At 42.5% G+C, this 26,077-nt stretch overlaps 1 protein-coding gene across 1 annotated transcript; it reads left to right on the top strand.

The window, feature by feature from the left end:
* Positions 1–14,493: 14,493 nt before the first annotated feature.
* On the top strand, positions 14,494–19,993 carry LOC147895117 (glucomannan 4-beta-mannosyltransferase 9-like). Its single transcript, XM_087384132.1, has 9 exons — positions 14,494–15,458; positions 15,588–15,686; positions 15,900–16,152; positions 17,194–17,304; positions 17,543–17,679; positions 18,109–18,222; positions 18,395–18,594; positions 18,704–18,895; positions 19,025–19,993. The coding sequence occupies exons 1-9, from the start codon at positions 15,123–15,125 to the stop codon at positions 19,182–19,184; spliced, it is 1,602 nt and encodes a 533-aa protein (XP_087240258.1). The 5' UTR covers positions 14,494–15,122; the 3' UTR covers positions 19,185–19,993.
* Positions 19,994–26,077: the final 6,084 nt, after the last annotated feature.

Raw genomic sequence — 26,077 nt, 5'->3', positions numbered from 1 at the left:
ATCCACCTTAGATTGTGAACTAACTTGTCACAATTGTAGTCATTGATACTGTAATGATAGATGAAGATGTTCTGATTATCACCATGAAAATCAAGAAAAAGAGTATGTTTGGCATGATCATGGATGGTGCCACTCTAGTCAATATCGTTTAAGAGGACACGGATAAACAATTAAAGCTAAGAAATTCAAAACCTTCACCTTTCCTAGTACAGATGGTTGATCAACGATCAGTTTAGCCCAAAGGTATGCTCCAGGACATCATCATCACCATAGGAGGAATTCACTATATAATAGTTGTGATTGTCATGTATTTTGGATATGAATGACTATCATGATAGGACGAATTCACTACACAATAGTCATGATTGTCATTTCTTTGGATATGAATGCCTACCACCATAGGACAAATTCCCTATACAGTAAGTGTGGTTGTCATTTATTTATTTGGATATGAATGCCTATCTAATATTGTTGGGTAGAACTTGATTGAAACTTGCCAAGGTATTGCATGATTGGGGCTCTTAGATGATGACAGTCAAGGCTAAAGACACTGAGGTTAAAATACCCACCAATCTTAGTAAAGTACTGAGCAGTTGCCAGCCCAAAGACTTAGAAGTCAAAGACCAATTTCGATAGGATGCTGGATCCCAATTTGATGGAAATGCAAGTTTTTCTTGTGGAAGAGGTTAACATCTTGCAAGTCACCCGTGAACTCACATAGAAGATGAAGGAAGAGAAATTGCTAGACGAGTAGGTTGTGTGCTCAAGTCATTTCATTGAAGATGAAGGAAGAGAAATTGCTAGAACAGTAGGATGTTTACTCGAGTCACTTTGCTGAAGATGTGATTGGAGAACATGAGATGAACAAGCAAAAGGTGACGATTACTCAACAAAGCAGTTAGTTCTAGAGTGGACTTAAGAACTCGACTTAGGAATGCTCAAGGAGCCGTGAACTATGGTTGTAAGTGCTCATTTAGTGGATGATCAACTCCAAGCTATCACAACTTTGCTTTTGTAGTTTAAAAATGTATTTCCATGGATTAACATAGATTTGTGGTGAGTTCTCCGAGAAATTTGCTAGTAGAGGATTTTGTTAGTACCAGATTCCAAACTAGTATGACATCAAAGGTATAGAATGAATCGAAATTATGCAAGCAAGTGTGCTGGACCAACCCGAGACCACAGTTATATCATCGATCAAAGTAATTGGTTATTTCCAATCATGGCGGTGATTAAGGAAAATGGCAAGCTCTATGTTTGCATGCATTATAGGAAGTGGAATGCTTAGATAGTATTGGATTCTTTTTTAATTCCTTTCACACGTGGCATACTTGACCAGGGTATAGGCCACAAGATTGACTTGGTTATGGATGGCTATAGTTGGTACAATTAGATTTAAATAGTGCCCAAGGATCAGTCAAAAACTAGCTTTATCATAGAATGATTGGATATGCCACTAAATTCATGCCATTAGGTCCACCTAGTGCACCATAAAGTTTTTAGAGATTCTTGGTTAAGACATTCCAAGACTATCTGCTTGAGTTCATTGCCATCTAATTGGATAATTTTTGTGTATACTCGACTATTTTCATGCATTTAGCCTATCTTGAGAAGTTGTTTTCTAGGTGTAGACGAATAAATGCATTTTTTGTGTACAAGTTGGTGTGTTAATCTGCCATGTAATTTCCAAGGAAGGTATTTGGTATGAGCAGAATTAGGTCTAATCCATCTACAAGATGCTCGAGCTAAATAATTTGACGCAATTGAGATCCTTTATTAAGTTCATCAGCTTCTATAGAAGACTTGTGAAGGACTTTGCCAAGACTACAACTCCATTATATGACCAAAAGGGATACCAAATCTCAGTGGATTGAGGCATTGTCTATTGCATTCCATGAATTAAAGAAATGGGCATTTGAGATGCCTATTCTCAAACAACCCAAGTGGGATGTCATTTTCGATGTTCATGTAGATGCCTCAGGTTATGCTATCGACATTATATTGGCACAACCAGATGGAAGACTAGATTACCAAGCATACTATGCAAGCTAAGAATGAGGCTTTTGCAAAGAAATATCAGGAAACCATGGGACTACTGAGGACTTCCCAAAGTATAGTGGAGCGACAACATTGGGTGATGGTGCAAAAGGAAGAAAAGATTAAACCTTTTGCCACCCCCATTGTTAAGCATTTCTAGGTACGAGAGGAAAATTCAGCCCTCTATAGCAACATTGCCACATTAGAGTAAATTCAGGCCATGCTGCATGCCAACTTGAGAAGCCTCAAGAGCACCTAGGCACAACTACTCAGTGCAAAGACCTTGATGATGATAAGGAGAGAGAAACAGGGGAAGATGGCCCACTCATTGTCTCACATTTGCTTCTCACATCACACATCGAAGCCAACATAGAGTAGGCAATTGGCATAGAGACCTCAGCCATAAAGCCAATAGGCCAAGCAATGCAAGCCCCATGTGAGAGGACCCAGAGGAGAACATGACAGCATAGGCTTTATTGCTCCTTGCTTGCTAAGCCTCCCATGTGACCTTTCATGGTATAAAATTTGTCTCCTTGGGATGCTAGATGGATACAAGTACACAAACTTTTCCCCTCCACCTCACAAAGGTAGCCATCTAAACCTCTCTAGAGCACTCATTTTTGACCCAGCCCCTGACAATTGCACATGAAGTTTTTCTTATTTCACTTTCACATAGGCTAGATGGCATTTTCCACTCTGTGCCTAGCTAAGCCAATTTTCCATTGACCTATAGAGGTTTGGATTTATCATTAGTAGAGGCCCACTGGCTCTAGCTCTCCATTTTTGGATTCTTCACGGCCTTTGCACAAATGGGATTAACAGAGTGACTTGCAACTCAAATTTTCACTCTATGATTGGGCCCGCCAACAGTTGAGCACAAGTTTGACTTGTCAATGAAGGAGAAAGCTGAGAAGTTTAGGAAAACCTATCAATTTAAGTGCAAGTTCATAATGGAGAAATTGCAACAACTGCCTCGGCCAACTATAGCCAATTGGCCTACTCATCATACTTGGCAACTATGACAGATTGGGTAGATGACTGCTGACTTTGATATCTCTGAGGCCAAGACCATGTGGTAGTACCTTTTGATAGATTGCAAAAGACCGACCAAAAATGGATGCATTCCCCCCTCTATTTGCATCGCTACAAAGTTCGCTTCCAGGACATGGGCATCATCCATCAAGATGCTCGTTAGGTGGCACAATAGTGCTTGAAGAAATGGAACAACACCCAGAGTGCAAGCCTATCAACATCGACTCACTCCACCCCTAGCCACTTGTGCAAACCCCTCAGCATAAGAACCCCAAAGGCATAATAATTTTGCTCCCAATGAGAGAAGCTCCCCACTGTCCTCTACTCCAACTCTCACAAGATGACCTTCTTTGTCCTTGTAGTGATAGAGCTCGATCCCCAAATGAGAAAAGACTAGCTTTAGACATCACTAATGAAAGGACACTGTCTGGCCATTGAGCTATGAGCAATGGCTTGTCCACATTCCAAGGCAGTTGCAAGGACATATAAAAAGAGAAACCAAGGCAAAATATTGTACCATGGCTTAGCCATACAAAATTGCATCATGAATAAGTCAATTAAGTTAGCTCGGGTTGAGACTATGCATGCATGCATGGGTGGAATGGAAAGCCAAGAAGTGCAACCCCATGTTAGTAGGAAAGTCCAACATAGTCTACACTAGGAAACCAATCAATGGAAGCTGGTATGTGAATTTTGAGGTCTTAGTTTAAAAGGCTATACATCTCAACCACTTGAGTCCTAAGTCCATAGCGTATGTAGGTATTGAGTCTATTATAGAATAGGATTGCTCGCTTGCTTGTGTTTCTAGTTTTGTCTTATTAGGATCAGTGCAAAGTAGAAGGACTAGAACCTTGATAGTGTGGTGCCTCAAGTGAGGTGAAAGTGAAAGGGTGTGAGCATTGAGTTTGCAGCTATGAATGTTCTATTTATAATAGAAATCCTATTTGCATATTTCTCATTTCCTTTTAGACTCTTACAATACTTGTATTCACTATATATGATTGATCACATCCCCATATAGTTTCACCCAATGCAACACATCCCCCCATGATAGAACTCAATGTCTAAATTTGCATCCTGAGTAGTCTCTGCACAACGAGCAACCACATGAGTGCAAGAGAGGGCATCTTCCTGCCAAGCACTGTGCACACCTGCATGAGGTACACTAGTCAACCAGTGGGTCGGAGAAAAATACCATCAATAGGCTATCTGATTTGGGTTGAATTTTTGAGTCTTCCATTATGGATTAGTGATTGGATTAAGAGACAAGCTAATGCATTAGGAGAAGTCATCCTTATTACTCCACAAGCAAGGAATGGGATGGGTCATAAAAAGTCTTGGATCCTTTTGGATCTAGGGTAGGACATATCTAATTTTGTAGAAATCATGTTCCTAGATGGAACTCTGCTGGCATAGCCTATTCGATTTGGTCCATTCCCTGACGTGCTACTTGTGTAAGGAAACAAGACATTTTGCTCACTCCTATCCAAAGAGACATCATAATATTGCATTATCAAGAGGTGAGAAGGTTTAAAAGGTACATGAAGGTCAATCAAAGAAGGCCGAGTTGACATGGGACACTCCATGTGACATGCAAGTTTCCCCAACCTCTCAAGTATCCCAAGGAAAATAGGGGAGTTGGAAGGGCTTTTCAAGAAGTCTGATCTTCCTTTGAAAGAAAATTTGTGAAAAGATTGATGGATACCCTAAGTTGGATTCGGGCAAATTTTGGAGGTGGAAGGGGAAGTTAGTTTAGATCTATGATGGCAGATCTTATCTAGTAGTTGAAGAGTGCTTTGACTTACCCTCTTTAAGAGGTTTGATTTGAGAAGCTCTATTAGGCAATGTTGCCCCATTACCCAGCTTTCATTTGCTATTGTTTTGGTGCCTCGAAGACTAAAGAAGGTTGTGGAGGTGGGTTTGATTATGGGGGTGAGATTGCCCTAGGATAACCAACTTGGTTGCTGATGGCATAGTTAAGAGGATCAAGTAAGGATGGACGACTTGTTTGGGGTGTTTCATGAATTTTGTGTTGCCTCTTGATATGTTTGTATTTGCCAAAAAACCTTATCCCTTTGACTGGACCAACCCCCACCCTGTTTGGCCCAGTATTGGTGTTACATATAAAGTGGGTTTGTTGGGGAGTGATTATCTATTATCTACATGCTCCCCTTAGGCTTGGTCTTTCATTGAGGTAGAGATTTGATTGGTATAAGGAAAAGACTAAGGAAAAGCTAAAGTGGCATGGTGTGAAACTTAGATGGAATGCTAGGTTGCTTGTTATTCAACACCTTTTGGCTGCATTGTCTACATATGTGTCCACTATTTTAGAATTTCAAGTACTGTGATTGGGATGAGTTTGAAAAGTTGTCTCATGCCTTTCTTTTGGAAAGATGAAGGGGGAAGACATTATATCTTATGGGAGGCTTTGAAAAATTCCAAACTCTTGCCGTGCAATGTTGCTGTCCTTAGTAAGTGGTGTCCTCAGCTACTTTGGATGGATGCCCTGTGGGTTGATATCTATAAGTGGTTTATTGAGAAGGGGAAAGTTACAATGGAGGGCACCTGGAAAGGCATTTCTAGGCATGAGCATATTATCTCTCATTTCCCCTTGAAATTTCACACATCGGGTCTAACTTAGTTGTTGGGCTATTTGAAGCCTAGAAGACATGCATTGGTGGTTTGTTAACTTGGAAAGATAAGGGTGGTCTTAGAGGTGATGCAATCTTATTAGAGATATTTGATGGGGTAGAGCCATTTTCGTTAAAGGGGGAGCCTCTAGTTGAAGTAAACTTCCCGGAGCATGTAGCTTATAGTGCATAGGTGCATGCTTGGGCTCATCAATTGTGGGATGAAGGTAGGGATGATTGGGTGTCTATTGCCATTCTCAAAGAAAGCTACTCCCTTATTTGCTCTTTGTCATCTAAGGGCTTGTTATAGGTTCACCTTTAAAATAAAGTAGCCAAATTTCCAAGCTACCTTTTTGACTACTTCTTGGCTGAATCCCCCACACCATTAACACAAATTATGATAGTGACAATGCCTTAAAGAAAGCATGCACATTCCCTCCTTCAAAATTAAGTAAGGCAATTTATTTGATCCCCATATAAAATTGGAAAAATATATTTTGGACAATAATATTACTACTATCATTGCACATTTAAAAAAATCATAGTATTACTACCATCATTCCACATTTATACAAGCATTTAACATTTTTTAAAGTATAATAACCTAAAAAATGCTACATATATAGAGGGATGGATACGATCAACATTTAGAAATGGTAATTTTTAAAGCCTCCACTCCCAAAGTTCACATTCTTCCACTCATTCTCTAATTGATAAATACCAGTTCTACCTTTATATTGAAACTTCAATTGCCTTCGATGTATGCACAAAGAATATAATTTAGTGCTCAACCTTATAGAACTTGAAATGTATTATCTTTGTCTTATTGATGTTGACATTCAAGCCACTCAATTTACAAAAGACTTCATCCATAGGCATGTTCCAAAGAGTTGGCCACCATAAAGGCTAGATAGATACCATGGAGCCCTCTAGTTGGTCATTGTAAAGCCTAAAAGGGGGAAAGAATAGGCCCTATTGTTTAACCCTTTTGCTTTTGGTGATGATCACCCAAAGCTACATGTGAAGAAATGTGTGTGTACTGTGCATTTGTTTGTGTGCGGGGGGGGATTATAGACTAATTTTCATTTTAACTTCATATGAATATGCCACAAGTTCATAGTTATAATGAAATCAATAAAGCAAAAGTTATCACATCACATCTCTTTTAAAAAGGTCTGAGTCTCCATGGGCTTCAATGAATATCCATTAATGTAGTATTAATAACTCCCTTCATTGCAATGAGTTTATAATCATTTTATGATGCCATAAGTTCAAATAATCAACTTATGGTTCATTGATGTTTTGATTGCAGATCATATTTTGCCATGTTGTATTTTCCATGTCATCTATATAACATAAAAACAAGATTGATTATTACAAATCAAAATACTCTAAAGAAAAAAATTACATGTGAACCATGCTAATCCAAAGACTATCACACAAAAACCAATTTAAAAAATGAGTTACTAAATAATTCATTTTTTGAATTTAATTTTTAGTGTCAATCAAAAATTGATTATGCCTTTTCAAGGCAATAATACTTCTTTATATCTACTTAAGGGGAACAAAGGTTAGCATTGGAAACCTTAATATCTTTATTAGAGGGAGTAGACTTTAACGTTTTGAAAGAGAAATGGAGTGGGCCATCAAAGCCTAAGTTGAAATATCTCTATATGTTTATGTATATGTGGCTTTGTGGACATCTATTCCTACAAGCTTCAAGTTCCCCAATTCACCCCAAGCAATTCCTCAAGGCACCTCCCCTCTCCTCCAACCTTGCAACCCACCCTCTCCCTCTCCTTCTCCCTCCTCCTCCTCCTCCCTCCTCCTCCTCCTCCTCCTCTCTCCTCCTCCTCCTCCTCCTCCTTCCTCCTCCTCTCTCCTCCTCCTCCCTCCTCCTCCCTCCTCTCTCTTCTTTCCCCCATGCTCTTACACCTTCTTTCTCTCCCACTCCTATGCTCCCCCTAAACCCTTTGTTTCTCAAAAAGTTATCACATCACATCTCTTTCAAAAAGGTCCGAGTCTCCGTGGGCTTCAATGAATATCCATTAATGTAGTATTAATAACTCCCTTTGCTTGCAATGAGTTTACAATCATTTTATAATGCCATAAGTTCAAATAATCGACTTATGGTTCATTGATGTTTTGATTGCATGAGATCATATTTTGCCATGTTGTATTTTCCATGTCATCTATATAACATAAAAACAAGATTGATTATTACAAATCAAAATACTCTATAGAAAAAAATTACATGTGAACCATGCTAATCCAAGGACTATCACACAAAAACCAATTTAAAAAATAAGTTACTGAATAATTTATTTTTTGAATTTAATTTTTAGTGTCAATCAAAAATTGATTATGCCTTTTCAAGGCAATAATACTTCTTTATATCTACTTAAGGGGAACAAAGGTTAGCATTGGAAACCTTAATATCTTTATTAGAGGGAGTAGACTTTAACGTTTTGAAAGAGAAATGGAGTGGGCCATCAAAGCCTAAGTTGAAATATCTCTATATGTTTATGTATATGTGGCTTTGTGGACACCTATTCCTACAAGCTTCAAGTTTATTAGAGATTTATGGAAATAGCTTCCTATGTTAGAAGACATTGACTTTGAGCTTGGTTGATCACATGTCCTCATGTGTAATCATAAGTGTTTATCCAACTATAGATAAGTGTTATCCTCACATAGGTGAGAGTTCTCTCCTTATGGTCTCTTAAAAGGAGACAATTAGTGACCTCAAAATGAAGAAAATTATTGTATCTAGCTGCATCAAGCTCGTCTCTTGGATTTGTTGATTGATTTTGAGATGACATTAACAATCATGCATGAGGGTAGGCCCAATGCTAGAGGCGAAATTTTACAAAAAGGAAGCACATAAAAAATCATATGATTGAATTTTCAATCTCCGCTACAAGAGTGCCTCCTACTAAATTGTTCAATTCTAATAGATCATTTTGTTGTCCCCATTAGGGAGACTATGGGATGATGGTGCTTTTTGGGCCAAATTGTCCAGGTTACCCTTTAAATATACGACATAGTCCATGTTAACCATATTAATAGCACTAAATGAGGGGTTAGATGCTTATTAGGTGGCTCTTTACTATGTTAATAGGGGCTAAAGGTTTGATATGTAGGGTTTAGGGTTTCAAGTGGGCCTTTATTAAATGTATGGCATCCCCTCTATTTTAATGTATGCCAATGGGGTCCACTCCTCCTTCTTAATTAATGGGACTGTCCCCCCTTACATTTACTAGCCCCACATTGTCCTTTTGCCTATTTTCTCTCTTCACTTTTCACATATCTTCCCCTCCCATATGCACTTGCCTTTCTTCTCTCTCCTCTCATTCTCATTTATTCCTTTCCTCTTCATCTTTTATACTTTTGGAAGCTTTTACTTTATTATTGTTTCAAGTACTCTTCATTTTCCTAATGGTGGCTTATGGTTGTGATGCCTTGTTTTTTGATTGTAGACCAATTAGAAATAATGCAATTATATGTAAAAATAATATACTATTTTAGCATTAGAATGAGACTTGCTATGTGCAATGCGACAAGAGGCCACTCCCTATGCTATATCAAACCTAGAATTTTGGAAGATTTGAGCATCCCTATTAAGGATTTCATGGATTTTCATTTTTCAATGTGTTTGCATATACACAACTCATTCATGCAAAATCAACTCTCCAATGTTTGAATGAGCATGAGTGCACTCCATAATGGTTCAAAACTTGTTTTACAAAAGTGAGGAAAACATGTGGAAAATCACACTAATGTGATTTTAAAATAAAATTGTGAGTAGAAAATCATTTTATTTTTTAAATATTTTGGTGGGGGTGTATTAGCCAAGGTGATGCACTTACTTTGTAAGATGCTCTACCATTAAGACCTAGCTAGGGGCAATGTGATAAGAAGGAACTCCATCCTTGAAATTAGTAGATTGTAAGACATTAAAGCATTACATATAGAACAAGCTAGGGGCAATGTGACAAGAAGGAACTCCATCCTTGAAATTAGTAGATTGTAAGACATTAAAGCATTACATATAGACCAAGCTAGGGGCAAAGCGGCAAGATGCAGCTGCATTGTTGATCTTAATCATAGAATTTTTAAAAATAAATTATGAGCACGTTATTATAGTATTTTTTAAAACAAAGATGGCCATATCCTACAAACCCTTTTAAAGTAAGAACCAACTTGCCTTACTTCAAAGCTTTAATAATAAAAAAGAGGCTAGATAAAATGCCACCTCTTTGAAACTCCTACTCCAACCATGGCTATGAATCACCTCAGCTTCTCTTCATGTTAGGATCCTAGACTTGAAAATGATTAAGTTATGGTAAGACTAGATAGATCTTTAAAACATATACTCTAACCATTTGCCAAACATATGCTAAACATACTTGCGATGGAGATTGATAGGTCATTTTTGATGTTTCTTGTTAGGAGACGTGGCGGGGTTTCCCCTCTTGTTTAGCATATGTTTGGCAAATGGTAAGAGCATGGGTTTTGAAGTCTCTCTAGTCTTACCAAAGCTTAATCATTTTCAAGCATAACATCTCATAACAAGAAATGTCGAAAATGACCTATCAAAATGACAATTAATGCCATAGCCACCTCTTGATGGCAGCTTGAGCCTTCATCCAAACCCCTTGTCCCAAAGGGCATGACAAACATAGAGGAGAGAAAGGGTTAGAAGGTTAGCCATCTTTACTACTAAGACCAACCTCAATGGAGTGCCACCAAGTGGGTTGCAAGTCTTAATTTTGTGAAAGGAATCCACATCCATAGCATAGCCACATAAAAACCCTAACCCTAACCTTAGACCTAATAAAAGAAGTAAATACGCAGACGTTGCCTCTCCTATAGAGGCACAACCACATACGACACACCTTACCCACATAAAACTAACCTTAACTCTAGATATAAGCAACCTAACTTAACGTAGACTACGCAACTGCGAGCCTTCACACATGATACATAATAGATACACATTCATAGACACACAAACACATACATAGATAGCACACACATGCATGCATAGGATGAGGGAAAATGTAAGCGGAGGCAAGAGGGGGAGGCGAAAGCAAATGCATAACGAGGGCAAAAGGAGGTTGAGGAGGAAAGGGGCAAAGTTGGGTGGGAAGGGGGTTTTGAGTAGTGGGGAGAGAATTCAAAGGAAAAGTGTAAGGACACACAAGTGCAGGAATAGACTACATAGGAAGGGGCGATAGGGGGAGTCAAATAAGGCAAGAGGAAGAGGGTGAAAGATTAAGGTGGATACACACCGTCACTACTCGCCCAAGTTGCACCCAACTTGAGAGTTGAGAACGGAAAGTGTAAGAACACGCAACTACAAGGAAAGGCTACATAGGAAGGTGCGACAAGGGGAGTCGAATAAGATGAGAGGAAGAGGGTGGCAAAGAGGTTGAGGGTAGTTAAACATCATTATTGCTCACCCAAAGTTTGAGGGCACCAGGATTTTGGTGTTGGGCGTGCCCATCGGCCATCCCTTTACAAGCCGCGGGGAAGACACGTTTTTTGCAAATAAGACTAGGCAATGATGACTAAAAGATGATCAGTCAGGTGAGAGAACAAGTCAATAGACATGAGAACACGACGAGGAGATTATTGAATGCTTTCCCCAGCACACCCCTTTATCCGCAACGGTGTGTAAGCTTGTGTCCTCCAATTCTTCCTGTTGTCCATCCACTCATAGGTGTATAACTGGCCTGAGTGTAGGGGGTGAGGGAGAGGCTACGATGGAGGGCAAGACGCCAAGGAAAGAGGAGACTCGCAGGGAGTCGACAAGAAGAAAGACAAAGGGGGCAGAGGGAGTAAGGCGCAAAATTTTGTATTTTGAAAAATGTGTTAGAAAATTTTTTTTTGGTTGTTGAAGGCCAAGCACAAAGTAGATTAATATTAATACGAATTTCCAATTTTGTTTTTGAACTGGAGTGTGGATGGCGATGTTTTGCTTGTAAATTTGACGAATCATTGCAGTCGTTTGCATATGCACTACGTATATCTCCATGAGCTCAATCACGTGGGAGTGAGCCAGAGATCGATAGATCGATCATCGAGAGACACTATAGTTCACCGCCCAGAGTTTTGGCGTGATTGCGTGAGCGAACGCAGTTGCCAAGAAACTGGTGGGCGCATAACCTCGCACTCGCAGTATCATATTCATACAAGCTGGTAGACAGTGAGCTGATGCTGGCTTGTTCCTGTAAAATATTATACTACAGTGCTCGCGTAAGCTACGCCGACTTGCCTTGAAAGAATATTTGCATCGCTCTAAAATCATGACATTGACGATGCAATTTTGCACCCTCTGTTGCAGTCCAACTGAGGTTCTCACTTGCGTGAGGAGAAGAAATGTGCGAAACTCCCATTGGAGCAAGCTTCGTGAGCAACAAAACAGCTGGAATAAGAGTCACACGTCTACAGGCTACAGCAGTGCGAAGCCGGGAGGAATCTATCCGAGTGATGGAGAAATCAGGAAGAACGACTGAGATAGACGTATAGGAAAAAGGGGGGGGAGGACGACGTCTCACCACACGGCAAGCGTCCTGGAAAGTTGTGGAAACAGCGAACAAACCTCTCTCGCCAGTTTGCAAACGCACCAGAAACAGGGAAATAAAGAGCTTCTACAACGCGCAGAGCGCGCATGCTTTCGTCTCATGGAGACTGGACAGCAGGGGCGGCTGGTCAAAGGGGGGGCAGGGTGGCGGTGAGAGAGAAGAACGAAGCAGCAGGAAAAGACGTGATTTGCACGATTAGGGGCTAGAAGACATTCAAGCAGCTGGGGTAGACATAAAATGGTGCGATATATAGAAAGAAAGAGTATGGTCGATTTCACAAATGTCTACTGGCGTTATAGCAGGAGAGATTTGTTGTAAATGGTGGATTCTAACAACGGAAGAAATCAATCACAGCTATGGCGATTTTGATCAACCCATCTGGCTGTGTATCCACACAAAAAACAAGTGGCTGCTCGCCTGGCTCTCTGCTCACCGCCAGCCAACTCGGCAAGTACGTTTAGGCCCACGAGAAAATATCGTTGCAAACACGCCACCGACTTCAGAGCTTTGTTTGCTTGCTCGCTCTGGAGTTTCTGCGTCTTCAATTCTGTTGCTTGATCCGTCATGATAGCTGATGCGTCCCCTTATGGACATTCAATTGCGTATGCCCACAAAAACCGAGGCGTCGCCGTAGGCATCCTGAGGTCTAGTTTTTGACGACTTTGACACAGAATCTTCACAGAAATTTAGCTTTCCTGCCGCCTGCGGTCTTTTTAACTCTCACATGCATGATCGTTTTCTATCGTGAAATCCTTCCAATCTTCATTGCCGGCGGTCTATTAGCTGCAGATTTTGCACACCTCACATGCACGATGGTTTTCTATCGTGAAATGCTTTGAACTTCTCTTCTAGTTGGATCGCCTGTCCTTGTCGCAGCTACATTGTATCTATCCAGCTTTGTTTCGCTGCATAACAAGCATTTAATCTAGCCGACAGTCTCCTCTAATCAGCTCCCAATCTTACCTTTCCAGCTCCCATTTCCAACTCCCCACAATTTCACGAGAACATTCCCCTGTGCTGAGCCAAAAGGCTCGAGCAGTCACGTTGGAAAGTGGTCTCGGTGGGTACCTTGTCGTTGGTGCTGGTTTAAGATTGCAGCACCTAGCACATCGTTGCAGGTAGAAACTTGAAAGGCAGGGGTAGTAGATTGCCTTGCCCAGTATTAAATAACAACTAAAAGCAGCAACAACAAACACAGTCTTTCCATGTGCAGGGATACCACCATAAAACCCCATGCCTTCTGCAGTAAGAAGACCCCATGCCTTCTGCCGTAAGAAGCTAGGTTGAAACAACAGAAGATCAAGCAACGCATTAAAGTAGTCGATATAAAAAGCAGCATCTCCCTAACGCATCTTCTTCTTGCCTTCGCTTAGCAACCGGTAGGAAGTGTCTTTCTCCAATAGTGACAGTAATGCTCATGGGACACAGTCTACCGGCCACTTCGTCCCCCAGCTGACTTACAGGAGTCGGTGGCTCCTCCATCGCCAAAACCGCACAGTAACTGGAAAAGCAGCCGTGCTCACCTGGGTCCCCTGACCTCTTCTCACATGCAATTTCACCATTCGTTCCTCTCCTTTCCACCCCGCACGTACCCGAGAATGGCTCCTTCCATGCTATTGCAACTGCACAACTTCCCCACTCCTGTTTGTTTTTATGTCCCACATTATTCTTTGCCAGCCCAGCTCACACTTCCTTTCCCTCCACTCACTAGTCTGATTGTTTCATCCCGCGTCGGGAACAGACGTAGAACCTTTCACGGCCTCAACTATCTAGAAATCCCCCGCCCCCCCCAGATTCACATAGGCCCGCATAGCAGTAGCATCCTGGTGAGTCGAGTGTTGATTTTTCTGTAAGGGGGGCGAGGGCGAGGCGAGGTAGCTAAGCTGGTTGTATCGAGAGGCGTAGCCTAGAAGGGTTAAGCAAGGTTGGACGCTTTACAGGGCCCCGGAGAGCCGCTCGAGAGAGGTTTTCTGGTTACAGCGGAGCAAGGAAGTATGGTGGTGGAAGGCGACACCGCAACAGCTACTAAAAGTGGCAATCGACTGTCAGTCTGACGATAGAGACCATGTAGGAGAGGCCGATGTTTAGAAGTATCAGGAGTGCTGGTGCTTGAGTCACTGGATTCAGGTACTTTAGGACAATACAGTCTTAAGAATCCCCATAGAGCAGCATTCTTCTGGCGGAGAGCGCTGGTACAGAGCAGCATTCTTCTGGCGGAGAGCGCTGGTACAGAGCAGCATTCTCTGGCAGAGAGTGCTGGTGGTGGCTCGCGGCGGGCTAGAAGTCATCGAGTGCTCTGCTCTTGTAAGCTAGACCGTGGGGAGAACCACCCCACTAGATCTATTCAGTCTTCTGTCCAAGAAGCTGGAAGATTTCTTCCAATGCTGCTTGTCACCGGAGTGCTTGGAGCAACGACATTGCTTAGAGCTTGATAATAGGTGCAACTCTTGAAGCAGGGCTTGTTCTGGAGAGCCGTAATCTAGCTGCACAGCAGGAACCGGTGTCTAAGTCTCTTGCTCTAGATTACAGATATATGCTGGTTCTGTTTTCAAGCAGTCGACGTAGTATTGGTGATGATATCAAGACACGGGGTAAATCTTAATCGCAAAGGTTTCCGAAGAGGTTCTGATCTCTGAGTGCGAGGAGCTCTTCTCACACATTTCTGAAGAATTGCAGTACTGATGACAGCATCTTGCAATGCAAATGGAAACCTATGCTCTCTGATTGCTGGTCGTTTATGTACATGACACAAGCGTGAGCCTGTGGGAAGGGCTTTCCACACACCAAAAGAAGAGAGGAGGGGGCTGCAGTCCTCGAGCTTTACATTATCACGATGGGTCGCTCTGGTAGCTTGATTTCACCACAGCTTGAAACCGGTCCATCCAATCTGGACACGTCCGTGACTGGGCAGCTCGCAGATTTCTGGTTGCAGATCCGGACGCCCATAGTCGCTCCGCTTGTTCAAATGGCTGTCAACATTTGCTTGGTAATGGTGGTGATGATGTTCGTGGAGAGAGTTTACATGTGCATCGTCATTGTGGGCGTGAAACTGCTCCGAAGGAAGCCAGAGAAGCGCTTCAAATTTCAGTCTATCAAGGACGATGTGGAGTTAGCCAACTCTGCTTACCCAATGGTTCTCGTCCAAATTCCAATGTACAACGAAAGAGAGGTATATGTTCAGCTTTGGATTGGTTAGAATGCTTTCGCTTTCTTTAAAATTTACGGACTTGTTGTCTCGTATAGAGCTTGATAGCACTGCTTGAAGCGTGGATGCTCAAGTTACCTATTGGAAATGCAGGTATACCAGCTTTCTATTGGGGCATGTTGCGGTCTTTCATGGCCTTCAGATAGAATCATAATACAAGTGCTGGATGATTCGACCGATCCCACAATTAAGGTTTGTATCGTGCTAACTTTCCTACCCATTCCCCCTAAATTGGAGCTGGCCGCATTCATAATTAGTGCCCCTTAACTACGATGTGGAGAGTTTGTTCAGTCAGGCCTTTGGATGCAACGTAGTCCTTGATCCTGGGAGTCTTATGCGACCTTTTGAGCCAATTATGCGGGCTTAATTATTGTCGGTGAATTACATTTGCCACTCGGCTTTCAGGAGCTGGTGCAAATGGAATGTCAGCGGTGGGCAAGCAAAGGCATTAACATAAAGTACGAAATCAGGGACAATCGGAATGGCTACAAGGCTGGGGCGCTAAAGGAGGGCATGAAGCACAGCTACGTGAGGGAATGCGATTACGTAGCGATTTTTGATGCGGATTTCCAGCCAGATCCCGAGTACTTGTGGAAGACGATCCCCTTTCTGATGTACAATCCTGAGATAGCGCTGGTGCAGGCGAGATGGAAGTTCGGTAAGTAAGGCATAACAAATACGAATTGTGCAATCAGAGAGAAATGTTTGAGACTATAGTTGTCTGTTTCGTGGCTGTTACTCCTTTGCCATGTTGTTTGGCGGGCTGAACGTGGGTCTGTGGTGAGGGACTAGGATGTCAGCTTCTTCAGACCCCACCTGCCTACCTACCTGCCCCTGACACGTGGCCCCTCCCTCCCTTCACTTCTCTTTTTCTAAATCAATATATTAGAATTTATAAATGGCACTCTTCTTATGCCTTTACATTATCTCTTGAGGAGGCCTTAGACTTAAAGTCTATTGCCCAACCTAGTTAGATAACACTAGTTTGATGTTCCTCCTAGCCTTTGTGCTAATATTTTGCTATTGTGCTACTACAATATTTTGCTAGTGTCCAAGTCTTTTCAAAGGACCTGTTCATTGTGGCGTCGGGTCTTATCAAGGTTCAGACAAAATGCCCCCATTTAGAGCATTAGAGCCTTGTAACCATATGAAATGCTAGATCTTCATTTTACACTCTTTTCACTCACCAAATGAGCTCTGCAAGGCACTAATGAATTTCCACTCTAGGAGGAGCTCTTTTAAACTAGGAGTCTAGGAACTAATTGACCATGAGAGGGCCAATGCTCCCATCATTAGAGTCTACTACAACGTGTTCCAATTGCATTTCTATCATATGTCTCCGAAGAGACTCCAATTGCACTTCTAATGTGCGGGATTCTTGTTAATGTAATGTAACCATGTCCATCATGGTGATGCTTCTCAATGTGGAAATATAAAAAGTGGGCGTTTAACTATTTCAATAAGACAGCTCTGAAATATATGAAGATAGGGTGACTAAATCAAGTCAAAATTTTGACTGGCGTCATATATATATTCTGTCACTAAATCAAGTTGTTGATAACGATATGTATTGAGTATTCAAACCTCAACGGTGTGATTCTAAGATTTGTCGAGTGCACGGATTCGTAATCATGATTGTGATTGAGTATCTCAGCTCGTAAGCACTCGTTTGATTTTTGTGTAATTTTTGTGTCGGCAGTGAACGCCGACGAATGTCTGATGACGCGAATGCAAGAGATGTCGCTGCATTATCACTTTTCGGTGGAGCAGGAAGTGGGCTCCTCGACGCATGCATTCTTCGGGTTCAACGGTACGTATTATAATCCGCGGATGCCAGAGCGCAATCACCGCTGCAAACTTGCCATCGATGCGTCGACGGTAAGGAAAGCAGACGTCTGCGGCAGTTTAGGAGCGAAGGGTGGCAAGGATTGGCAACGCACAGGCAGACGATCAACGCAGAGGATTGTGAAACATCAGAAATCTGTCGTGGGTTGGAAACTGATGGAGTCTCGAATTTTCTGATGATGGTGGTTGTGGTGGTGCTACAGGCACAGCTGGTGTATGGCGCATTAGCGCCATCAACGAGGCCGGTGGATGGAAAGACAGAACTACAGTGGAGGACATGGATTTGGCGGTCCGTGCAAGTCTCAAAGGATGGAAATTCGTTTATCTGAACGATCTCGGGGTACTGATCTTTTGCACTAATCTTCTTAATCTTTGTCCAACCTGCAGTTCAAACTGCAGATATCCTGTCTTCGTTTCATGTTCCCAAGCTGTTCAACTCCTAAAATCTGAGCTATATTGTGCTCAAATGTGTTGTTCGCTCTTAAATCATCTTACTTTATCCTCAATACGTTAGCTCAAATCATGCTCAAATTCCCATCTGATTCTAAGCTATATTGTGCTCAAATGTGTTGCTCAAATCATCTAATTTTTGCTCGCTCAAATCATCGTACTTTTGCTCAATTCGTTTGCTCAATCATCTCTACTTGCGTATCTCGTGTTGCTCAAATCATCTGAATTTACTCGCTCAAATCGTACCCATGCTCAATTCTTTTGCTCAACAAATCATCGTACTCAGCAAAGGTTTTCATCTCTGTGCCCTCTTGTTCAGGTGAAGAATGAGCTTCCCAGTACCTTCAAGGCCTTCCGATTTCAGCAGCACCGCTGGTCTTGCGGTCCTGCCAGCTTGTTCCGGAAGATCCTGCCAGACATCATCGAAAACAAGGTGCGTATTAACGTGAACCCGACGTAGCTGGTTCATCAATGGGCTTTGCAGTTTTCCACCGCTGGCATGCCGTAGATTTGCTCAGAACCTGTCGTGTCTTTGAGAAAAGAAACAGATCACGAATCAGCTATGGCAGGCTCCCCTGACAAAGCTTTACTTCCTTTGCACGCAGAAAGTCCCCTTCTGGAAGAAATTTCACATTATCTATGCGTTTTTCTTCGTCCGCAAGATCGTTGCGCATATCGTGACCTGCGTTTTCTATTGTCTCGTCATCCCCACCACTGTCCTCGTCCCCGAAGTGCACTTGCCCCGATGGGGTGCTATCTACATGCCTTCTGTCATTACGCTCCTCAACGCGTTGTGTACCCTCAGGTATAGAGCGCTATATTCCCCCTAATAATCGAGTTATTACAGCTTTTCAGCAGGCTTGGGTATGTACCCATTCTGCACAGCTGACACTTGCTTCCCTTCTACCGTGCAGATCGCTTCATTTGCTCGTTTTTTGGATCCTGTTTGAGAATGTTATGTCTCTGCACCGGACGAAAGCGACATTCGTGGGGCTTTTCGACCTGCAGCGCGTGAACGAATGGATCGTCACGGAGAAATTAGGCGATGCTCTGAAAAGCAGGCTAGGAAAGCTAGGCAAGAGATCGAGAATGAAGTTTGGGGAGAGGTAAGTCTCTTCAATGCTCCACTCTGTCGCAATTCGAGGTCCCGATATTTGCACTTGCCTTGCCTGCTGTATAGGCGCCGATTCTTTTGTCCACTGACACTTCTCTTGCTTTTGATGGATGCTTGCCAGGCTACATGTCCTTGAACTGTTGGTTGGTCTCTACATCTTCTTCTGTTGCGTTTACGACTTCAGCTTCGGTCACAACCACTTTTACATCTATCTCTTCTTGCAAGCAGCTGCATTCTTTATAATGGGATTTGGGTATATTGGAACCTTCGTCCCGACTTAGACGAAGCTGTGTAACACATGCTACTGGAAGATGACAGGAGAAGAAGAAAAGGCGGCCTTTCTAACGTCGTTCGTGACGCATTTTTTCACATTAATCCGTGGAGACTAAGTTCGAAGAGCGGTTAAGTAGCTTATATAAGCAGCCAGGTGTAATTGTTTGTACTCTCAGTAAGGTCAGAGTTAACTGGTGGTCATTCTGGGATTCGGAAGTACCTAAGGGATAGGCATCCAGCTCCTTCATCCAGGAGAGAGGGCTGCGGCCAAGCAATGGTTAATTAGGCTCCTCTGATTTTCTTCCCTTAGGTTTTCACGATCTTTGTAGTGTAGTGAAAAGACAGCGCATCAGGAATTGCTGTGCAGTCGGGGGGAGTTGGAGGCGCTGTGTACAATTGCCAGCATTTTTTTTGGGACAGTTTCAGTATTTTTCGACTGTGAGATATCCCTTGACATTCGTATAGCTTGGTAAAGTTCGGGTATTGGCACCAATAAAACGCCTGAAAGTGTCCATAATAAACACCTGGGACACAGATTTGGCAGTTGGCTGCGAGTATACTCGCTTATGCAATCTGTGTGAAGCAAGCATCATCTCATACTCTAATCGATTTGTGAACTATTGATCAAATCGGAGCCCGCTTCAAAAATGTTTTTGGAGGTCGAGACTTCTGATAATTTCTTAACTGCTTGCAGCGAATCAAGTCTACAGGCCTGGGATCATCACATGTACAAGAAACAACGTATCTCTATTATGCATTCTTGTAGCCCCCGAACCTTTCATCTGAATCAATAACTTTCACGGTCTCGTGAATTTAACAACGGATTTTATCCTGTGCAATGGCTTTCCACCTTTCTTTTCTTCATTGTATATTCTTGCACTTGAGAGTTTTTTAATAGCTTCTTAAGATTTCTACTGTTCAAAGCTCAATTCGACTGGCACTTTGAGGTTTAAACAATATCCGGACGAAATGGCTTTCGAATCTTGATGTGGCTTTGGTACATTCTTTCCTTTCGAATAGTTGCATAAATGTGAGATAACTTCTATTTTCACACACCTTTTTGAGCTGTTTACACACTCCTATAAAAGACATTGGAATTTAGCCAAAGGTTTTTTACCCTTCCTCGCCAAGAACTAGGAGAAAGAGGACTCCTTGGGTAGATGCTTTGGTACAACATGTAATCTTTAAGCGTCTAAGGCTTAAAACTTGTCTACGTCACCCAACTAGATATTTAAAGCCGATCGAAACCAATCATATTGGTTGGCCAATCCTCGCTTGTAGCATATGATATAGGAACTATTTGACAACTTAGGCTAGAACATGTAATGGATCTCTTTCCAAGAAGCCCAACTCACCTTTGAGGATATCCATAGGTGTGTTTCCACTTGACAAAGCCCCTATTATGCAAAGCTCAAGCCCTATGTAGTCAATAGTGTCAGGGGTTCATGCTCATCTTTATTAGACCACCGAATGGAATCTTTGAGACAATGTTCTTAATTAAATAAGAACTATGTATTCGTTCTTTGTGTACTTGATCTAGAGTTTTGGCATGTTATTTTGGCCCCAATAGGTAAATTCTATATTCTTCCGCCATCCATATGTTGTGCTAAAATTTTAGTACTTTTGCATTATGAGGAGTGGTTATGGTGAGATGAGATCTTAACACCTAATAAGTTATAGTGTGTGGGAGTGGACCGTGTGTCTTGAGAAGGTGTTTCCTTTCCTTACTCTCTTTTTTGAATGCTTTTAGGTGAGAACTTCTCTTAGGTGTCTGTTTGCCATGGGATGCAAGGCATACTCCACAACAACACAAAGAAACTATAGACGTGCTTGGTAGATGCGCAAAATAGCGGGCGGGTCTATAGGCGTTGCTTTAGTGGAGGAATTACGGGTGCATCTAAATGCACGTCTAAAAGCTCGTCTATTTGCACGTAAATTACCGCGTCTACGTGCGCGTCTAAACTGAGAAAATACGGGTCCATCTAACATCACGTTTATTAGTGCGTTTATTTGCACGTGTATTAGCGCGTTTATTTACGCGTTTACACTAAGAATCAGACGCGTAGATAGACGCAAACCAGAGAATACAGAAAGTGAGATTTTGGTGTACATCATTGCTTTCCAAACATTGCCCATGATTACCAAAGCACATAATTTTTTGCAAGCCCACATACACAAGAATTAAGTGAGATGAGGAGAATGAGACAATATGTAAAATAGTTTTGCCAATATCAATTATGGGGCTACGATTCAATCTCATCCTCAATGAGATCAACCCTTGCCAAACTATCTACTTCAAAATCCAAACAAGTGTTTAGATCTACAAATACATTCAACCCACTACTACTTGTGCCACTCATGTGCTCATCGAAAGTAGCATCTCGAATGGTAGGCTCATCCTCATGGGTAATGGCCTCAATATCTGTATCTCCTATCTCATGATCATCCTCCTCTCTCGTATCACGGTCATCATCACGTCCATGGCCATGATCATCCTCCATACGCTCCATATTAGTAAATGTACTATACATCACTTTGGAACGTGGCATAATAGGTATGACATGCCACCATCTATTATTATCCACCATTGGTTGATAGACAACCTAATTCAAACACAAATACAATCATATTACTTTTCTTGCATCAAATATTTAAAAGCGAGTATTTTTATATGTGTGCACCCGGATGAGTGAGAAATGGGAGTCAACACTTATCCTCCCATTCTTCCATTGTGATATGCATCCCCTCGTCTTTCTCTGCTTTCTCCATTTCATCAAGTAGCCAATCCACATGAATATCCTTTGGAAGTGCTCTTAGATACTGAGGGTATGGCACACGAGATCCGTGGTGTGTATGAAAGAGGGCCCTTTCTTCTTGTCTTCTTGCCTTTGCATCCTCGTATCTTGTCACCCATCTTTTCATCACATCACTATTAAGCACGCAAAAGAGGTTGATACTATTATGCAACTCTGTGTCTATTACTTTGTTGCGTCCTTTCCCTTGAGGCACAATAGAGGTCATCCTTAGGTCTTCATCATCTCTCCATAGTCGTGGGAGAGAGCTATCCACATCAACAAGAAACTCAGAAATATATACAAGTGACTCTTGTACCAACCAACCCTCGTCCATGCTACCTTCAGGTCTTGCATTTTGTCTCACGAAGCCCTTCAAGGTCTTCATGAAGCGCTCCAGGAAGAACAACCATCGTGCATGTATAGTACCGCATATAGCAATCTCATCCACCAAATGCACTATGAGATGTAGTTGGCTTGTGAGAATAGAACATGGAAATGTCTCCTCCACTAAACAAACTGCCTCCACTGACATAACTCGAGCATTCTCAAGCGTGGTGGGATCTATTTCCTTTGAGCTCACATACCTCATAAGCTCGCCCATCTTGTAAATACAATCTTTCACGTCCTTCGATGCACTACGTGAAATGCTAGTAGGTAGTATGAACTGAACCCGCGAGGAGGTGGTTGATTAATCGCTTATAGCTATTCACTCACAAATTTGAAAGGAAAAAGATATTATGCACATAAAATACTTACTTGGAGCATCTTGTGCCAATCATGAGATTTCAAGCCATATAATTGCTCTACACCTCTTTTCTTGCTCTTTGTAAAGGCTCCCTTCAAACACCTCATGCATCCAGTGGGAGTACGAATTGTAGTAATAGCGCGCTTCACCGTCGCCATCTCTAGCTTTGATAACATCCACAGTGCACGAGGTAAAAAAACATGCCCATTTGGTCTCTCTTGAGGCCAAGCTTCATGCATCCTCCCTGTGGTACGTAGATCCTCCCTTATGCCTGCTGAATCTCGTGTCCCATTCAAATGCTCCCAAATGGTAGATGCCACATTCTTGAAGATATGCATGGGATCAAGCAGGTGATTGATCTTGAGGTGGGACCAATATGGTGAACGATAAATGATGGAGTATCTAAACAAAATAAAGTGTTAGCGTGCAATCTTTACTTTCAACCAATATAGCCAATCTTTACTTCCAGCCAATAGTTACAAACCCTTACTGGCTCATGCCAAGTGGTGGAGGAGTCGTGGAACCGTCCCAAATTCTCATCCAATCTCCCGCGGTGAGTGATTGTGGGAGGACTTCATTCCAAGGGGCAACATATCTAGGATGATCACGTGGGAGAAATCGATGGTGATTCTCATAGATGACCTTATTCAATGCATCTGCCCGTGAGGCAACTAGCGAAGGACCACAAACAGGACATGCATGGTAACCCGATGTAGTGAGACCTGAACAATAGATGCAATTAAGAGTGGAAGGTGGGTTTAGGGTGCCACATCCTTTGCCTATTCATAATTAAAAATGCAATGCTTACCTGAACACTCGCCATAGCCTGGGAAGTCATGCATCGTCCACATCAAGACTGCTTTGCAGTTGAAGTCTCGTGACGAGGGAGGCCTGCTCACATCATGCACCTCGATACCTCTCCAAAGTATCTCTAGCTCATCAATCAAAGGCTCCAAATAAACATCAGGGTTTTTGACTTTATGTTTCCCTGGAATTAGAAGGGACAACATAACATGTCCTTTCTTAATAGCCATAGAGGGTGGAAGATTGTAATTCACCAATACAAGAGAGGTCACATGTTGCCTTGCCATATCTCTTAAGGTCGGTAGTTTATTCTCCCTTGGAAGCATTTTACACAATAGCCTGCACGTGAAGACCATAAATGAGGAAAAGCATTCGAGTAATTGACCCACTAGCATAATTCACCATGTTTGCAAAATCGACTTTAAAGCTTACTTGAGTAATGCATTCAAACTTGCATTGCTCCATCCATAGATGGTTTGCAAGTTTAGTAACTCAAGGGAGGCACGTAGAATAGAGAATGTGCACCCCTCAAACAGTGGAGTCGATGCCACAGTAAAAAGATCATCCTGCTCCATGCTATTATCCCTCCCTTGATGGACATATAAATCCCGCACCATATCATCAAACACCTCCTCCTCCACGGCTTCATGAGGTAATGGTGGAGGGCTACTATCACCATCACTCCATGCATCCGTAACGGTCCCTCCGGAAGATCCCACCTCATATCGCCGACGCTTCGCCTCCTCACGGTGAGCATAGGGTAACATATGCGGGTGTGGCACTGCATCCTGTATCAAATTAAAACGGGATCATAACTCAAACATATGAACACCCATAGGTATCTCAATCAACCTTAACTTACAAACCCTTACCCTATTTACGGTCACATCCCATTCTCCATACTTTGAGATATGATTGAGTGTAATCCTGCGTGCACGATACATGTTTCCTCGACATCGATCACACAAACATTTGATTTTTTGCTCCAACCACATTTCGCGATGGTGGATACGGAGGGATTCATCCTCACTGGAGCTACTTGTTGAAGATGAAGACATCCTACAAACAAACAACCCACCAAATTTGCTCTTCTTAAAATGTTTAATGTAAACTTTGTGGCACGTCTAAAGCCGCATCTAAAGCCGCGTCTATAGTCGCGTCTAAAGGCGCGTCTATAAGCGCGTCTACTCTGTGTATTTAGACGTGCCTATAGATGCGCTATTAGACGCGACTATAGACGCGGCTTTTAAACCTGCTTTTTAGCGCGCCGCTCGGCTTGCTTTTCTTCACATTACTTATACTTCGCGCGGCTTGCTTCCTTCCTTATTAGCAGATCCATAGTTTCGACGCTTAAGAGGAAGGCTCCCATACTTACTTCCAAGCTTACACTTAAGAGGAAGGCACCCACACTTACTTCTAAGCTTAAAGGAGAGGAGGACAAACAAGGAGGAGAAGCAACTTTGAAAAAGAAAGAAGAACCTTCCATACCTCTATCCAAGTAAGTCTTTTTGCAGTTGATCTTGTTTGGAAGTTTGCTTTCTTTAGATTTGTACTTTCTCATATCCAAGAAGCGCATGATTTGGGTATCAGTGTCACGTTTGTGTGTCGGGCGCAATGTCCTTTTCTACTTTTTAGGAATCTCGTCTATCGGAGCGTGTCTATAGGCATGTCTCAGAGCGCGTCTAAAAGCGTGTCTACAGGCGCATCTAAACGCACGTCTAACTGTTTGCAGACACAAACAGACGCATCGATAGACGCTCTGTTAGATGCTCTGTTAGACGCGTCTATAGACGCGCAAATCAGATGCGTCTATAGATGCGCTCTGATAGTAAGCCTCTCTTCCCTTCCCCTTTCTTCTCAGCTCATCAGTAATGGATTTTTTTTCTTTTTTCCAGTTCAACATGTGGCCAAGAAGCGCTTCCAGCTCACTTGATCCCCGGGAATCTATTTGGAAGGACTTATATAACCTTTTAGGGCACCCTCCTAGTCCTGCGGAGTTATATGGGTATATGACAGGTACTCTAAACACTCCCCAAGAGTCGGCACTACAGACTCCAAGCCACCCCACACCGCCTGAGATCACCCCAGTGGAGTCAGCACAGCCATCTTATGCCCCTTCTTATGCCCCTTCCCCCATACCGTCTTATGCCCCTTCCCCCATGCCGTCTTATGTCCCTTCTGCCATCCCGTCTTATGCCCCTTCCCCCATGCCGTCAGGAGGTCCTTCTGTCTCGCAAAGCCGTCGACGTACTCTTGTGCCGTCAAGACTCGGTTCTCCAACTACGAGTGGTCAGCGTAGTCCCGTGCAGTCTCCAGCTACGAGTGGCCAGTGTACGAGCCCGACACGATAGCGTAGCAGGCGTAGTAGTAGGGAGAGCGGTGGGGGATACATGGCACAGTGCTTTGGGCCATGTGGCGGTGGGGAGGATGATGATTCAGATGATTTAGACGTGCCTCTGGGTGATGGTACGATTTATTATGACATCACTCAGACAGGAGGCATCTTGATGGATGCGCGGGGGAAGGACATCATGGCCTTCATGCGCTTTGTAATTGC

Source organism: Dipteris shenzhenensis, chromosome 13 (assembly GCF_047967505.1).
Source record: "Dipteris shenzhenensis isolate YYH24624 ecotype China chromosome 13, Dip_SZ_1.0, whole genome shotgun sequence".
Classification (NCBI taxonomy): Eukaryota; Viridiplantae; Streptophyta; class Polypodiopsida; order Gleicheniales; family Dipteridaceae; genus Dipteris; species Dipteris shenzhenensis.
Note: the sequence above shows the minus strand (reverse complement) of the source record. Positions and strands in the feature narration are given on the sequence as shown.